This window comes from Aulonocara sp. 'chitande type north' Nkhata Bay, linkage group LG7, assembly GCF_057382095.1.
Source record: "Aulonocara sp. 'chitande type north' Nkhata Bay isolate Kocher_YH1m ecotype deep benthic linkage group LG7, A_spYH_male_GT1.1, whole genome shotgun sequence".
In the NCBI taxonomy this organism is placed as follows: Eukaryota; Metazoa; Chordata; class Actinopteri; order Cichliformes; family Cichlidae; genus Aulonocara; species Aulonocara sp. 'chitande type north' Nkhata Bay.
Window position 1 is genome coordinate 35,455,881 of NC_141350.1, and position 18,326 is coordinate 35,474,206.

At 39.2% G+C, this 18,326-nt stretch overlaps 1 protein-coding gene across 5 annotated transcripts in view; it reads left to right on the forward strand.

The window, feature by feature from the left end:
* whrna (whirlin a) overlaps positions 1-18,326 on the forward strand; it is a 227,962-nt gene that overhangs the window by 182,221 nt on the left and 27,415 nt on the right. For all 5 annotated transcript variants that reach the window (XR_015130362.1, XM_086300187.1, XM_086300188.1 and 2 more), the window contains exons 6-7: positions 11,327-11,539; positions 15,093-15,314. Coding sequence is in view for 4 of the 5 variants with exons in the window: in XM_086300187.1 (XP_086156313.1) it covers positions 11,327-11,539; positions 15,093-15,314 (435 nt within the window). In the remaining variant the exon portion in view is untranslated. The remainder of the gene's footprint in view (positions 1-11,326; positions 11,540-15,092; positions 15,315-18,326) is intronic.

Sequence of the window (18,326 nt, forward strand, 5' to 3'; positions counted from 1 at the left end):
ACCGCCGCATAGCAATAAATATGTTTATATACAGCAGCAACCTGATGCTTAGATGGTTGTCTATTCATACATGGCGCTGTCAGTATCTGGAAACCAGCAGTTTATACCGTTCCTTTATGATGTATATACTCCTCATGGTCACTGAAGCGCTTTGATAGTAATACTGTCTGATACTGTTATTAAAGTGTCAGCAGTGTGATATCACTGGTCTTGTATCATGCTGTTTGAAACATACTGTGCATTCATTTGAAAGCCTTGTCGTAGAGCCTGTCCTTGGTGAAATACATGTTGTCATGATGGTCGTGGTTCCTTTTGATTCTCTAGATCAAAGTATTCTGTTCGTGTGCATTTCAATGTGCATACCTTTACACAGCTGTGTGTACCAGTGGATTTTTGTACTGTATATCATTTCCTTGCTTGTTTGAGTTTTGTGTTTGCTTTTCCTCCCCTGCTAGTCCCTACTTTTTGCAATCAGCTTCCTAAATTTACAGATTTGTGGATGTTTTATGATGTTATGTGCACAGTTACACAGGCAGAAGTTCAGAGTGCTCATTCCTTCTTTAATAAGTTTATTACCAAAGAGCTTGACTGGTCTACAAATGGTCTCTATAATCCTCGCTGAATATGCCATTTGTCACATAAGATTGTGAGCAAATGAATACTACTGCATCAAAAACATTGTGGATTTGTCCCCTCTGAAAGCAAGGCTGAATTTCAGCACCCCTACTGTAGAGGATTCCAAAAATGTAAGTTTTATAACCACTCTTAGATCGCAACATAGATAAAATGATGAATAACCAATAAAAATCTGTAATTCATACTACAGCTTTTTTTTTCTTGCCTCAGCACTAGCGCAAAAAAAACAACCCATCCATTTATTGTCACTTAAACAAGCAGCTGTATTTTTATATGCATTAAAGCTATATAAACATTTAACGGTGCAAATGCAAATTCCTTGCTGAAAGTTTAACCAAAAGGCATTTCCAGTAGAAATGGGCTGACATATCCTGAGCATAACCATGAATAATATCCACTGAAGTTAAAAAGAGGTGCTTTGCAACATTAAACTGCAGTGTGCCAAATAAAAAAGTCAAATACATATTTTTTGGACCATAAAGTGCACGGGATTATAAGGCACATTAAGTGAAACAAAGCAGTCAGATAAATCCAACTTTATTCAAATCATTCTTCTTGCTTCCTCCACTTCTGTACCTTTGATTCATTAATGCTGTATTGTATCACAGCTGCTCTATCCGGTTGTTCAGTGATGACGCGACAAATCCTACTTCCGGGCCTAAAGTAGTAGCGTTTAATATGGCTTTTGTGTTGTTAACATGTTTAATGCTATGTATTTTCTTCTATTTGATCTCAAAAAGCTCCTAAAACAGTCAGTGATCACTGTTGACCTCCCTCTGCTTTTATTACCGCTAATTATTTATTTAAGCTCAGTTTTTAAAACCTTAGGATGTAACTACAGCCCATCCCATGCTTAGGTAACTAGCAAGCTAACTTCTGCTAACTTCCTGCTAACTTCTAATGCCATTAAATGTAACAAATTCTGTTTACATGGATGCCTGGATGTTAAACTTCATAGTTACACCTGGTAAAGCAGCAATGCTGATCGTTTTATTAAAGATGAAAGAATTTAGACGTTTTCTAACTCTCAGTGATGCTGCAGTGTTGTTTGACTTTGGGACCTGAATAGGACGGAGTTTAGGACCCAGATTACTCCCAGATTTAGGAGCACCTTAGTCCGACAAATACGGCAATAACGATGGCCCGCTTGCATGTTCTACAAAAAAAATGTGCTTTGTTGTGTATCTGACAGACAAACACAAAACCAGTGAAGTTGCACCATTTTTAAAAAACCAATTCTGGTTCATCCTTTTCACTCAACAATCCGCTTTCCCCATTCTCATTCTCCGTTGCCGCCATGCTTTTTCGGCAATGTGCGTATGAAAACAAAGGCACTGCGCATGCGCGTTTTACCCATATTCTATCGCGATATTTCATTTTCTTATCGTTGCCTAACATTGTACCGGTATTACCATCAACGGTATAATATGGCCCAGCCCTACTAACCACTTTTAACCTAATGTTCAGCCACTCAACTCCAACAGATGCTTCAGGCACGACTCAGGGTCAGTATCTTGCCCAAGGATACTGTGCAGGTTGGAGGAGCCATGGCTTGAACTACAGACCTTACAATTTGCTCTCTCTCTTGAGCCACAGCCACCCCCAAAACAGAAGCAAAGATCCCAGTAAATGTATTTACATATATATACCTTGTATATGTTGTTTCTTTGAGATGTTCAGTGTTTTGCAGTATTAGAATTGTGATGACAGATTATGCATCTTGTTGTGTATAATGCATTCAGTGGCTGTAAATGCTGAATTGGGTATTTTTTTATTCTTGGACTCTATAGCAGCAGCTTTGCATGACTGATGTTCAAAATAATCCTTATTTGGATTCATCCTTATCTAAAACAAGTAATTTCAGTTCTGTTAACTCCTTCCTTTAAAGTCAAAGTTAACTTTATTGTCCTTGGGCCATAAAGCAAGGAGACTGTGGTAGAATGAAATTGTTTTTCTCTTAGATATAAAGAAGGAAACAGACTTCACATACATAACACTTCTGGGAGTGAGTATTTATAGTTTATGATTGTGTATATTTAAAGAGGGTTCAGGGCCCTGTACTACGAAGCAACTTAGGCATACTCAGTATCGTGCTGTTATCTGTATTTACTGACCTTAATATTCGCAATCAGGATAAGCTGACCGGTCATAAGCATGGATAAGTGTACTGGCAGCAGAGTAGCTGATTTTGCAAAAAGAAAACCATAATATCAGGGAAATGTAAACACATCATACAGACTGAAAGTAAGAGAGCTGTCACAGATAAATCAGCTGTGTGACTGTGTGTGAGATAAAAGCACTGTATAGTAGTTTAGTATTAAAGGTGCTGTATGAATGTGTGAGTGCTTCAAATGTTTTAGTCAGAAAGACTGGAAAAGAGCTGTTAAATTAAAAAAGCTTACCCTATTTGAAGCATGCAAAAAAAGCCATCAAAAGTGCTTACTGTGTATTGCAAGTTAATGGGCTCATCAGTATCACAATTCTATCATTAAGGCATGAAGAAGTGATGGATTATAATCGAGGATTTCATTTTATAAATGTTTAAAAGACTGTTTTAGTTTTTAATTCTTTTAGCTGTAGCCCCGGTGGTGGTTAAAGCTATGAGAGTACAACAACAGATTTCAAATGTAGGCTTAGTCTTTGTGCAAATTTGTTCTAAGCTCAGCAAGTACAAATAGATGCTCTGCTTTAGGAGCTTAGAAAACAATACAATTGTTGAAAATCTGTTTTGCCAACAGGGCAAAAAAAATTGAGCAATATAGGTGCATCCAAGGCTCTACGACACAAAGACACTAATAACAAAAACTTGACACCCTCCTACTATCTGCACACAGAAGTATCTTCTAGGAATAGCGATGCTATTTCCCGGGGAATTGATTGGTCAGTAGGATTTCATACCTGTTAACATTTATGTTACCTAGAGAAGAAGAAATCCTGCTGCTTAGTACAAGCCTCGGGAGTCTGATTGTCTGTGGGAATAAGCTCTTGCATTACATCGTATGTTGTGTTTGGTACTTTGGAGTTTTTTGACTTTTTGTTTTGCGTGCCTCTTTGCTGCTTTGTATGGTTTGTGGTCTGTTTTGTTGTTGTGTTTTTTTCCTGTGGATGTCCCCAGCCACACCTGGGGCCCCACTCGCAATGTTCAGGTATCCACATACTTTCTGGGTTTTCACACAATATATTTTGTTCTGTATCACTTTAAAGTTGCTTTAATATAAAAGCACAGGCTTCTACAGAATCACTAGAAATCCCTGAGCTGGCTGTAAGAACACCAGGTGCTTTCTGTAGGCACACAGGTAGAGAAAATAAAGCAGTGTTAGAAATAAAACCAAATGCATGAGTGCAGAATAACCTAAAAACAGCTAATGCACAGTATATCCGAGGAAAAGTGGAGGCTCTGTACTCAAATATGCTGCATATGTATGAGAGAGAGTGTATGTCTGTGTGTTTGTGTGTGTGAGGGAGAGACGCACACAAAGACAAAGAGGGGGTGCATGGGGACGAATTAAGAGGGTAAGATGTATAACAGCAGGGCTTTAGGGCTCAGCAGAACAGAGGAAGGTGATAATTCACAGCTCTGCAGCTCCTCCACATGAGCTAGGCAGCCACTGTCAGAGTCGACCCCTGCTGCTAACCTCACACTGTGGCAACACATCCTCGGCATAAATATTAATCTCTCTCAGAGTGATCTGCTGCTGATTTTGCTGCTTAAACAAGCAAAGGGGTTTCTGTTTATCCTATAATTTCCTGTATCCTCCTCTCATCACATCCTCGGGCTGGTGCCTGTAGAGTCAGTTTATCCCAGTGGTCACATCAGCTGTCCTACATGCCCCCTTCCTCACTCCCTTCATCCTGTAATTGCAGCCCAAAGGCCAAACCAGACCGATAAGCAAATTAATTAAGAATAGGTCACACAGCAATCCTCAATCATTAATTCTGCTCTGACCCCATTTGGGCTCTGATCTAAAGCAAGTCAATGTTGTTTGAGAGACAACAAAATGCATTACAGCAAATAAGCAGCGCCGGTCCATGACTGATAGTGTTCCACTGTGTGTTTTTCTATCCAGGTATGCTTTTACTGCATTGGCAGTGTGTTTGGGGTGATTGTCATGCGCAAACATGGAACTGTTGGTGGATCAAAATCTGGTGGTACTTTTCAGCCTTCATAATTCCATCAATTTTGACAAGATCCCAAAACCACTGGCTGAAATGACAAACCATGATCAAGCCTCCAACATGTTTTACAGATGGCTGTAGACACACTGTTTACCTCTCTCCCGATCCTCTCTGTACATACGGACGATGGTTTGAACCACAATTTTAAAATTTGGATTGATCACTCCATCTGACCTGTTGGTGCTGATTCACAGTCCAGTTCTTGTGTAATTTGGCATACCTCAGACTTTTTTGTTTCTCTTTCACTTCCTTAAGTGTGTTTCTTAACAGCCACACTTCCACTGAGACCTTTTACTGATCATGCTTCAGTGAACAGTAGATGCATTAGCTGAAGGGCCAGATTTATCTCTCAGATCTGGAGCTGGATTATTTTTCTATTTCTATGACATGACTTTTAGATAATGTTCATCTGCTATAGATAGTTCTCTTGTACTTCACTTGTCCTGTTTCCTCAAATAACAGCATAGCCTACATTTTCAGCTAATAGCTCTTTAGAAATCACCTAGCTGGTACAAAATACCATTTTATGCCTTGCGATCTTTGTTATCTTTGGCATTTTTTATAGGTTTAACTGAAGGAATGGGACCTGCCGTTAACAAAAAAATCAAATTCAAAATTTTAAAGACTACTTTAAAAAATTGCAAGAAATTCTGATTCCTTAAAAAGCAAAATATACAGAAAAAAGCAGTAGAAATTTGAAAGGCAAATTAGATATTTGAATGGCATACCTTTGCTCAGTGTGTTCCAAGTACCACAGATCAGATTACAGTGTGGAATGATGACCATCAGTCTGTGTAAAGATAAATAGGTACAGAAACAGTACAAACACAAAGCAGATAAATCTGAAGCAATGACTGATGGTAAATCAAATTGCAATGGTTCTTACGTAAATGTTACCAATACACACACGTTTAAACTCTGTCAGCTGTAAACTGGAACTATCACAGTGATTGTGCTTGATCGGGCACAAACTTTGAGAGGGTGTGATTTCCAAACCAATGGATCCCGTCTGTCAGCACGCTAGTCTCCACTGAAGCTCGCCAATGCATCTGAGTTAGCAATCTAAAGATTGCAGCTGATATGTCTGAATATATTGACAGCAAGCCTAATGAAATCTAAAATCTCTGATAGGAGATGTGGGTTTGCTTGCACACCATCTGGATAAGCTTTACAACAAGGTGTGGTCTGACCTTTTTTTAAAAAATACTTTTTTGTATTTTCAGTGGGATTTGGCAAAATCCGAAGGACTTGATTTCATTTTATTATTTCATTTCAGCTTTTTAGAACATAAGTGTTACTCTGTTATAAGGGAAACCTTTTTTTCCTTGAGTGCAACTGTGCAACTTTATGGCACACCCATACAGGTGCCTTGCAAATGTCAAGTTAGGAAAACAGTCCAGTTTTCAGTATTGCTAGGTATTAATTTCCTTTCAATTCTTAACTATCTTACTTACCTATCTATCTGCTTTAACACTACCTCTACATTAAATCCATTTAAGCAATCAACAAATCAGAAGTTTGTGCATATTTTTAATTAAACAGTTTCACTCAAACTTCAATCAAATATGAATGCAAAATCAAGTCTGCCAATAATAATAATTTCAGCTGTACAGAAATATATGTTTCTGTCTATGAGTCAGATGTTTAATAGATGTGAGCATTTGCAGGCAGCAGACATGCATTGTGAGCAGAGGTAATCAAAAAGCGCCGTGTTTTATAACCACATATTGTAAATTAACCTGTCTTCTAAGAATTTCAAACACTCCTGATCTGTCGCAGATTGATTTCTTTACTAATTTTTATTTTCCAATACATGGAAGATTTTCCCAAAGACAAAAAGTTAAAGTTTTTCTCGTTCATATTTATTTAAGAACCATTGGGTTGAAAGAAACCTTTGCAGTAATAAGCGACCACACCTGTCCCATTAATGAAGTTGATTTGCAGTCCACAGGTGAATTAAGAGGACGGTCGATTTCACATCTCAGATGTGTGCAGAATAAAAACAGCTCACGAGATCTGAATCCACCAATTAAACCCGCTTGTTTATGGCTGCTTCTGTTGGTGGTGGAGCATTATAGTATGATGTTCAAACGGATATTCAAACACAATCACCCTACGAATGTAGGTCCATAATGCCTCTTTAAATTTAACATATTCAGGTTCTGACAGATGAAGCTAATGATGGAGTCGAAAAGCTGTTGTATTCTGTTTTTCTGAGGTTCTAATATTTCAACACACCAGAAGAAACAGTGTCAGGTTTTAATACTAAGCTCTGCCCTCCAAGGTCAGGCCCGATCTGTACCATCATTATTTGCAGTCAACTGTTACAGCTACAGCATGGTAATCTTCCCTCTAGCCTTTCTCCAGTTGTTTTCCTCGACTCGTTATAAAGGTGCATGAACCTGTGTGAGGAAAAATGGTACTGAACTGTCCACAAACAGAGATCAGGAATGTGAGAAACTGTGGAAATCTGCACTTTTAGTGGGGATTGAACTTGTTGTCATGATAATAAGAGCTGTAAATATGCAGCCTATGATTGTTCTTGTCAGCTTTATACTGTTCTCAAAAGTCAAGAAGAAAAACATGAATTAATTTCATTGGTCACTAATATATAGCTTTGTTTTCACTGAATCTGCATCCTCATTAAAATTAGAACTCAAGACAGTGTGGATGGACAAATTCATTGTCAAGGTAATATCACAGGGTTAATCTCAATCACAGCTGTCATATTTAAACAAGTAGTTTTATTTTTATTTTTTGGAAGCTGCTGTAACAAACTAAAAACACAATCATATTACAATGCTGTTGATTTTCTTTGACTACTTAATCTCTTTGTTGGGGTTGGGAGTGTGGCACAGCTATACAGAACAAGCCCTCATTTATTATAATATCTGGTCATGTAATAACAGATGTTTACAGATTTCAATCCATTTCTAACTATTTCCCACCATACTTACTGTGGTCTGAATCGTTTAATGAGTGTGTAAAATGTACAGCTTTTTCCAGTGATTTGGTTTCTTGTAACACAGAGAAATAAGCAAAAATGTGTCACTACAAGCCACATGAGAACAATCAGTCCACTTATTGAGAGCTACAATAATAAATACACGGAGAAGCTGCTGTGTTTTTGATTGAAGAATTTACATTGACTTTATGCCTACCATCTACAGCAGTCAGAATGTCTGCCGCGCTCTTCCATATCCTAGAATGAAAACATATACATGGCTATGTTTAACTCAGACCCGGACAAGCTTAGATCCCATTCTCACCACATGAGAATCACTCTGGAATTCTTTTGAAACTGGACTGAGACCACCTCTGTCATGGTGTGCTGTGTGGCAGGATGTTGGACCCAAAACGCAGGACTCATAAACGGAGGAGTAAACTCAAAACTCAGCTTTAATGCTGGAGAACTTCACATCCAAACACAAAGCAAAACTAGAAACTAAACCAGGAATTGAAAACTTGAATTGACTTGAAACACAGAGGGAAGAAACACATAGTATAGTGAGAGTATGACGCAACAGCAGACAGAGGAAAACACAGGGCTTAAATATACAAGGGAGTAATGAGGGAATGGGAAACAGGAGGGAAACACAGCTGGGATTAATTAGACATAACGAGACAAAGGGAAGCAAAACTAGACACACTGACATACCGCACGAGACTATCAAAGCAAAACAAGAAACATGACACATACGCAAAGACACAGACTCAGAGACATGGGCTTCACACTGAGACATGACTGAGTCGGAGTCAGAGGGAACATAGAGACAAGGGTCACTAGACATGAGGCGTGGGACCAGGACAGGTACAGAGAAAACATGGGGACAGAGACTAAACACAGGCTAAGAAGAATCCACAGGAAGGAAGAACTAAGATCACTGAGCATAAATGAAAGATAACCAAAACCAGGAATAACAATCATCAAAGAATATTACCCAGTAACTGAAACACAAATGTGACAACCTCCTCCACAGGGTTTTAGTCTGTGTAGCTGTTTTGGCCCGTTTAGATTTTTTTTTCTAAACTAGTCATAACCATAGCCACTCCCACTTTTAACCACATACACAGTCTGAGTGGTAATTTAAAGATATAGAAAAAATATGTATCTGGGCTGTGTATAAAAAATAGGTATGATTTCCAGGAAATGAAAAATGAACTCATTCTTTTTGATAGCCTCCTCTGATTGCAAAAACAAATCGAGTTGTAGAGAAATTGTGGAGCTAATGATCTTAATCGCTAGTGCCTCATCTTATTTACATGATGCTCATAAATAAAGGTCAGTTTTAGAGTAAAACAGAAGAGCAAAACGAGATATTCTTCAGAGCCGAACCACCTTTTGATTGGCAAGTCGCTGAAACATGAGGGTCCCTTGGTTTCTCAGATTCATCCTTTCCACATCACATTTGATTTCGAAAGACTAAGCTAGCAACAGTTAAATTCCTTGAAACAGGATTTCATTAACCATCGGCTCGTGTCATGATGACTACCTTCATCTCTGATATACAGTCTGTGTAGTTTTCAGCAGTTATGTCTGGCGATGAACCTAACACTTAGCTTATAAATCAGTAGTGTATTTCGCACATTCTTTGGGATTTTCAGTTGTTATTTTAATGCTTAAATTATTATTTTTAATTATGTTCTTCTATCAGATAATAAATATACGCCGATACCAGTATGTGTGTGACTGGTCACTTTAAGCCGATATTGGTTCAGCTCCAGAAAACAGCATATAACCACTTTTAAAGAAAACTGTAAGAATAATTTTTAATAGCTGAGATTGTTCTACTGCTTAATTCCCCACCCAGATTTTAGACTGGTACAGAATGGAGTGTGACAACCGTGTGGAGCTGTCATACACATTTTGCTCATTGTTTTCAGCATCTACTTGTCTACTAGATGTAGTGGAATAATACTCTGCTGTACACTACATTATTGTGACCCTGGCACGAGCAGAGACTGACTCAACGAGACGCATCTTCTCATATCTTTTGCCTCTCAAGTTTTCCTCCTTATTTTAAATCAGACTCAAGTTCTGGCAAAGATAAGGGTTGTGACATTTAAATGGGCAAGTTTTTGAACTGACTTTATCTGATTTGCTCTTTATCGACTGGATGTCGGCTGTGGTCCTAGCCGTTGTTGTCTGTCACTCTGATAAAATTGCCAATCCGTTTATCTGGCATTTAACAAACCCTGCCAATGAGTGACCTCAGAGATGGACCAGGTCCAGGGAACAGGCTGGCCTTTTCCGGATGTCCATTAACTGTAAAACCACAGCTTTACAGTAAAAGCGGCCTCTCTCCATCCTCACATTTTCCAGCAGAAGTTATTAGCACGAGTCTGCCGGTGTTCCACTCCAGTAGACTGATGACCGATTTCATTAGTTCCCTCAAGTGCCAATCTGCCCTCTAATATGACAGCAAGAGACAGACTAACATGCCTTCTGTGGCCTCTTCAGTTCAATCCACTGTGCCCTTGAGGTAAATAACTGGGACATAGACGCTTTAGAGAAATTCTCGCGGTAAGCATTGCAGCGATTAAGATTCGGGTGTGGTAGTGCCACAGTTCACCTTGGGCATTAAACAGTTGTTGGCTCTGCTGAGATTGGGACACTGCAACAGCTACAGCCGATGATACACACGGTCAAGTGCTAAAAAGAGTTGAGGATGAGGTGAAGGCAGAGAATAGGAAGGGAGGAGGGGAAGGCGGCGCCGAGCCTGTTTCCTTCTCCTGGTTCTGTCTGTACAAACACAGGCAGACACAGACCCTGAAGCTGTGACTTTGAAGTTGTGTCTTTGATTAAGGAGTTAATTAAAGAAAAGCTGCATGCAGGCTAGCAGATAACTGAGAAAAGAAAGGGAAGAGACAGTGAGAGAAAAGGAGCGGAAGAAGTGATATTGGCATTTATAAGTTGCCAGAGAGTTTTTATGATTGACAGAAAAACCAGCTGGCACTACAGAGATGGATATAAAGGCTGTAAACGCCACCCACATGTGTGAACAGCACAGTATCTGTCCTCCTGCAAGCTGTGGTGCTGGCACCACAAAGCGCGAATGATAATAGATGGTAGTTGGACAGCTGGAAAAGGGAAGTAGAATGATAATTTTTATATGAGGAATTAAGGGCTTGATGGATAGTTTTGTGTGTATGGGATTGACATCTTATGTCTGCCTTGATCTGTTTCCTGCCACTCGAACACGCCTCCTACTTCTGTAACATCTACTTCTTTCTGGTTTTCTTTCTTCATCTCATCCCATGTTCTCCTTCTCCTCCTCTTCCTCCTCCATCAGGCATGGCCTCGTCTTTCACTAAAACATCTCTTAATTGTATTTAACTGCCTCCACCACCACTCCTCTCCCTGACCTGTTCTTCACCCCTTCAGTTCAGCTTGCTTCTTCACTCCATCACCAAAATAAATAAACAAGACATCAAAATCAGTTTTAAAAATAAAATAATACAAGTCCTGATTGCCTTTGTCAATCATTTGTCTCTTTTCTTTTCTTTTATCTAGTCTGGCTTTTATAAGGGTGTGGCAGGCTCACAGGTAACCCTTTCCAGTCTAGTGAATCAATCCCGTGCCATGCTGGAGGAGCAGGCACGCCACCTGCTGACAGAGGCGGAGCGACAGACCATGGTCTACTACGTGGAGGAGTACCGGGACGGACACATAGGAGTGGAGCAGCTGGTCATGGCGCTGTTTGAGCTGCTGAACACGCACGCAAAGGTAATCTATGAGGAGGCTTGTGTGAGTCTGACAAAGTAAAGAGAAAGATCAAAAGAGAATACATTTTCTGCCTGTGTTCTCCTGTAAAGTCTCTGTGTGGGATTGAAGTTTTCTTAGCTCTTCTGAGATTTATGCTTGTTTTATTTTTCCTTCCTCCCCAGCTCTTAAAAGTGTTGTGATTTTCTCATAGTCTGCAGAAGTTCACCTTATAAAAAAACACGATAAATCAAAGACATTTTATTTCCAATTTCTTAAGTACACTGCAGTATCATGGGCCGACAGAAAGCCTGTGCAAATGGCATTAATGTATTTAGAGATACTGTACGAGCAAGTACACCAAAAAAGCAATTTCATTTAAAAAATAATTTAGAAAACTAAATTTTATTCAACTTCAATGAGCCAAAGTGACCACAAAATAAAGCTAATGTATAAATAAAGAAGCTCCATCTTAGTGCACTTAGTTTTCTCAGTATAATGTGTAAAATGTACCAAAAAAACCCACAAATGAAAAAAAACACACACACACAATTTACAGTAATTTCAAAAACCAGCCTGTGTTGGTTGTTTTTCACAGGTAAACCTAACACTGAAGAATCCCTCATTTCATTTTCACGCAGGAAATCTTTTAACATAATTCTCTGTATCTGACACAGTTTTTCACATGAAGCCAAATACCTCAGGCACTACGTACTTTTCATCTAACTGGAGAATGTGCCCAGGACTGGATAGTGCTCCAGCTTCACCATGGTTACTGCAGCTGATCTGATGCCATTGTAGACAGTCTGTGTTGTCGACTGACTGCACATATGGAGTGACTCATTCCCAGCTCTTTTGTCCACTCTGCTATCCTTAGGCATTGGATCTATTTTTATCAGAGCCGCTGATGCAGCTCACTTAAGAGCGTAGATTAATGCCATTCATTATTAGCAATTAACCTAAAACTCAGTGGCGCATTTTATTTGTTTCTGACATTGTTTAAACAAACCAAATTATGTTTGTGGTTAGAGAGAAAGAAGCAGGAGATAAAGGGAGGAAATAAGGGAAGGAGACCACCTGTCTGATTGTGTTTGGCCTTTCTCTGCTCTCTGCAATGACTTACTGCACCTTAACAAAGTCATATTCACAACACAGTTGTTCTCATTTACATATTTGCCAGTTCAGACAGTAAAATGGGAATGCAATTTGCTCACAAATACTCTGTTGACCGGCAGTCATTACCAGTCTGCTCAGCTGCAAATTTAATTATTTTATATTCATTGCATCACCAAAAACGTAAACACAATTACAGGTTAATGACAGGAGAGTTGCTGCTAGATCAGCTAAAGTAGAAAGAAAATATGGTCTGCTGGTATATGGTTGCATCTGTAGAGTTATGATGATACACGGTTTAATTTTATTTTGGTTCTCTACATCAAAATAATGTATTATTCAAATAGTTCAGTCTAGGGCTAGTTACAATATCAGATTTTTACTACACAGTTATACAGCGAGTGTGTTATCAAGGAAAACATACTTGTTACTGTCTAGGAGCAAAATATCAGGAAAACTCGTTGGGTTTGTTTATTGTGTGTTCTGTCCCTTTTCCGTGTAACTGTATAACTATAACCACAGAAAAAGAACCACTGTGGCATGACTTACAATATTATCATGTATAATTTATATGTATTGTACAGTTCTGTGCAAAAAGTCTTGAGCTGTCCCTTGCTTTTTATATTTTGCTTTCAAGAAATCAAAATTTTCCTTGTAATTTTTAAAGTGGTCTTTCAGTGTAAACTGCTTTTTCACTCATTGTCAGTCCCATCTTTCTACCTGAGCCTTTTATTTGTGGGGTATTTTTGTTTGTTTGTTTTTAGTTAAGCCACTTACACACTGTTCACAGATGAAAAATGCACCTAAGTGAAGAGATTAATCAGTGTTTTGTCTTCAAATAACAGACAATTACCAAAGAACCAATTTTAAATTTTAAATATATCTTTCAATTTTTAATATCAGCCTGTCACAAAAATCTAATAATTTGAGAGTGACCTCATCAAGAAGCCATTCTTAAGGAAGGAAACAGGAGATGTGTCAAATTACAAAAAAAACTGGACTAAAAATTAGCAGCAGCAGGAATAATGGATCCAAATTTGAAATATTTGGCTCAAATTGTCATCAATAAGTACATAAGAGGTCAGGAGAGAGGTGCAACAGTGAGTGTCTGCTGACGAGACGCCTGGAGAACTATTCCTGAAAACTACTAAAAGAATTTACAAGAAAGCTTGCCTAAGAGATTGGTTGGTCATATAAAATATTGACTTTCAGCCTTATTAGATTTGTATGAACTCTGTTTTCCATATTTTTGCGTATTTAAATAAATTGGTGGACCTATTTTCTCATAAATTATAAATAAAAGACTTTTGCATGATGCTGTGAGCACAAAGTCAGTGTTTCATTTTTAAATACTACAGTTATTGTGAGGACTGGGTTCACTCACTACTCCCTGAGAGTGGTATTTACTGGGGAAGTGGATGAGAAATATCAGTACATCAAAACCTACAGGTTCATGCTCATTCTATCCATGCTTTCATTTTCTCTCACCAGAACTATTGTAACTCAGTCTTCACCTGTTCAGTAAAGCCTCCCTGGATCAAACGCAGCTGCAAAGCTCCTTACCAGATCCTCGAAGCACTCTCACCTCACACCTGTGCCAGTCTCACTGTACTTGCTCCCATTATTCAGAATTCTTTCAAGCTTCTGGAGTTCACCTTTAAGTCTTTGAATGGTGAATCACATCAGCAAACTTTTGCACCCATATATGACTCTCAAGCGGGACCCTCAAGTCATCTAATGTGGGCTCTATATCCACCCCTAAATCTGGACTAAAGTGTCATGGCCTCCACTCTTTCAAAACACTCCAATCTACAATCTGTAAGATCAGCGGACTTGTTCTGGATTTGGATATTATTTTTTCTTTTGGTTTTTTATCTTTATTTTTATCTCTGAAATCCTTTTGGTAAGGGGATTTTGTTGGGGTTTTTTTTTTTTTTTTTTTGGGGGGGGGGGGGGGGGGTTTGTTTTGTGGTTGGTTGGTTTTAAGTACCGTAACTTGTGATTTGTATCTTAAAGAGCCCAATATAAATAAGTTCACTTACTTCAACTTGTAAACACCCCCAGTAATATTTGGTTAATTGTTCCTCAGCAAGTTGCATCCAACAGCATGTTTAACAGTATAGGTTTAAAAGCCTCACCTTTTCTTCCCTAAACATACTTCTTATCACTGTGGCCAAAAACCTCAACCTTTGTCTTATCTGACTACAAGTTTTTTTCCAAAAAGGGACTTGGCTTTGATCGTGGAGCAGGGGCTTCTTTCTCAGTTGACCTCTTGTTCGTCCGTGGTGATGTAAAACTAACTTCACTGTGAACAGTGACACTGTTGTTCTAACATTTTCCAGATGATAGCATTACCATTAGAAAAAAAAAGGATTTACTCCTAATTAAAGATCAGTCCCCCAACAGAGTCTGTCAAATCACTCTGTCTCCTTGTTTCTCCTTCTCTGTACTTTCCTCCCCTCAGTTCTCCTTGCTGTCTGAAGTACGAGGCCTGGTTGCGCCACAGGACCTGGAGCGTTTTGATGGGCTGGTCCTTCGACGGGAAATTCAGGCCCTTAAAGCTCGACAGGGGGCAGCTGGCGCCTCAGCCCTGCAGCCAGACTCCCTGTCCATGGTGTCATATCCAGACACTCTGACATCATCTTCAGCCAGCTTCATGACCAACACCACCCTCAGCTCTGCACGGGTAAGTAGTGCTTACTAGTGGAATGATTATGTGATTCTACTTAATTAGTGGGTACTCTTAACTAAGATGAACGTTTACAATAGAAAACAACATTAAAACATTTAAATTAATTTATTTCCTTAAAAAATACTTACAGTAATTTTGAACCTGCTGCTATTACTATTTATTTCTGACACTTTGAGGGCAAAGCAGCAGTCTAGTCTGCTGCATATAATATGATGGATGGATTGGAGTATTTCCTTTTTTCCTAGTTCGCCTTGCTGTCTGACTGTTTGTATTACAATTGCTTCCTTTCCTGTTTGGCTGTCTGCTCACTCCTCTGTCTCTCTTGGCTTAGTGTGAAAGACAGAGATGGTAGTGTGATATGTCTCCATGGATTATTACAGTTTCTACTGCAGAATAGATACTCTTCTGGTGTGGACTTTGTTGGCTGAACAGTGATATGTTTCGCTGCCTACCTTCTGAGATTACAAAGTCTTTTTGCTGATATTTGATAGGCTGCGTTTTTCTTCCACCTTGATAACCCCCTCACTTCCATCTCACCCCTAAAAACCTTCCCTCCCTCTCTCCCTCTGTAGGAGAGGCTGCTGTGGCTGATAGATATTATGGAGGTAGGAATTACTGCTGAAAATGATGAATGCTTTCCATCACAGACCCACACATACAGAATACACACTCGAGTTAAGTTCCTCCGTAGGCAGACAGACATGCATGCGTTCCAGCTCTCACCTTGGTTTGTGGTGTTTTTAAATGGTTTGCAGTGCTTTTCTTCCTTCTTGCCTTTTTCTTTCTTTCCTTAATTTGAACAAGAAATGTCAAAAGGGTGTAAGCACCAACTGCTCTGGATATTATATAAAATGATATCCACGACTGACATTTTTAAGCTGATATGTCCCAATTTCGCCATCAACTTCTTGGCATTATTGAGCCACAAGGTCCCATATGTAAACTGTTACAGGTGATAAGTTATCAACTAAAGCTGGCTAATGCTACAGTCATCTTGACTGTTTTTGTGGGTTTCGGTGCCTTTGAAGTATTTTTCAAAGAATTGCCTGACAGCCAAACTTTGTAGCATTAATTAAATCACAGACAGTATAAATTATGGCCGTAGCTGCCATGATGTCACCTACTGGTTTCAGAATCCTGTTTTGGAGTTTATTGGCTAATGACTTGCCAGTCATAGCTGACTTTACTTTTCAGAATCAGAGGCTCCATTCAACTTTTATACTGTTTATAATATCACATGCTTGTCTAATTATGTTCAGTTTTGGTTTCAGAAAGTCAGAAACACTAACTCACAAAACTAAAGTGCAGGTGGGTGACCCCACAGTGGCTACACCAATCTACATCTTCCTGCGTATGCACGTACTTGTCACTCAAAGTGAGCTTGACTGTAATGGTGCTTAGCATTAACCATAAACTTCACAATCAGAATATTTATAACTCTTTTTAACAGTTTTTAGTTCCTCTAATTGCCACTTGAGGCTTTAAATGTGAGTCAGTTCCTATAGTTTTTGTCATGTCCTCACTGGCTTCGTTTTCCACCCAATGGCGGTTGCTGTTTTGCCCTCAGCTTCAGTCTCAATGAGATTCCTGTCACTAAGACAAAAGTTCAACAAACTATCACCAGGTCTATTTCCTCTGAAGGAATTCTATTAAGAATTTTCAGTAAATATTACATCCCCTCATTTTTCTCTGCAGTGTTATTACCAAAAGGCAACAATGACAATGGTCATTACATTGCATTTATTATATGACACTAACCTAATGAGCCTAATATTTTCTATAGTATACTGCAGCCGCTCCACATGGGAAATTGCTGTTCCTGCAAAGTAGTTAAAGGCTGCTTTTCTCGGGCAAAGACTAAAACTTTGGATTTAGCCATTCTGAGACACCCTGCAATGGAATATACCAGATTCCTTGATTTTATCCTTGTTATTGATCACAATGTTCTTGTGATAAGGGACAATGAGCCTGTCTGCATAATTTTAATCACAGCTCTAGTTTACCAGGAAGCTTTTTGCACAGTTCAATTTACAGTAGATCCCACTACAGATGCCAGCAACTCAAACACAAATATGTAAGCATGTAGTGAGTGTGTCAGCATCTTGGTCTTTGGCTGGATAAAGATAAGTGGTTGCACGCACGAACACGCAAACCTGCACACACATACACACAGTTTCTAAGCTGACAGCGGAGATAAGCTGTCGACTGTCTGCAGATTTATTCACCAAACAGTCCTTCTCATTCAGATGCCCAGGATGGGTTTTGCCTGCCTTTATACTTTCCCCTCTGAGAAGCAACATTTACATGTGTGACAGATACTGGGTGTGTGCGTGGTGGTCTGCATTCTTACCTTGCATCTATGTGTGTGTCTTGTGGTGCTGTTTTGGGCCCATGGGTGACTGGGTGGGTTTGGGAGAATAAAAACAGTAGATTTCTGAACTAGAGTCAAAGCATGGTATACCCAAGTGAATACAAATGCACACCCTCTGATGCTCACATGTTTTTATAATAGTGTGGATACTCATTGACTTCTTAACTTCTACCCTACAACTAACTGCCAAACCCCCACCCTTACCCTCACGTGAACCTCGTGGACCTAGTCTGAACACTCTAACTAAACATTATTTACATTTTAAACATTAAAATATTACCATTGGTTTGTGGATACAAGCAGGACATCCTGCCTCCTATTCACACATTAGAGCTTAGGAAGCTGGCTGGGGAGAGATGGGGTCCTGGTATGTCTGCTTAGAGTCTTGCTCCACCAACTTGGACCTGAATAAGTTGCAAAAAAATGGATTTGTGGATGGACAGGACCAGACTGTATTATGTTTCCTTTTGAAGATAGAACATCATGCTAGATTTAGGCTACACAATAAAAGCTTGATTATGGTAAGAGCTGAACAATGTAGGGGCATCATCTGGCTGGGAATGAAAATAGGTGCTGTGCACAGTTGATCATTGTTACACATTATACAGGATGTTGTAAATTCCTAATAGAAAAAA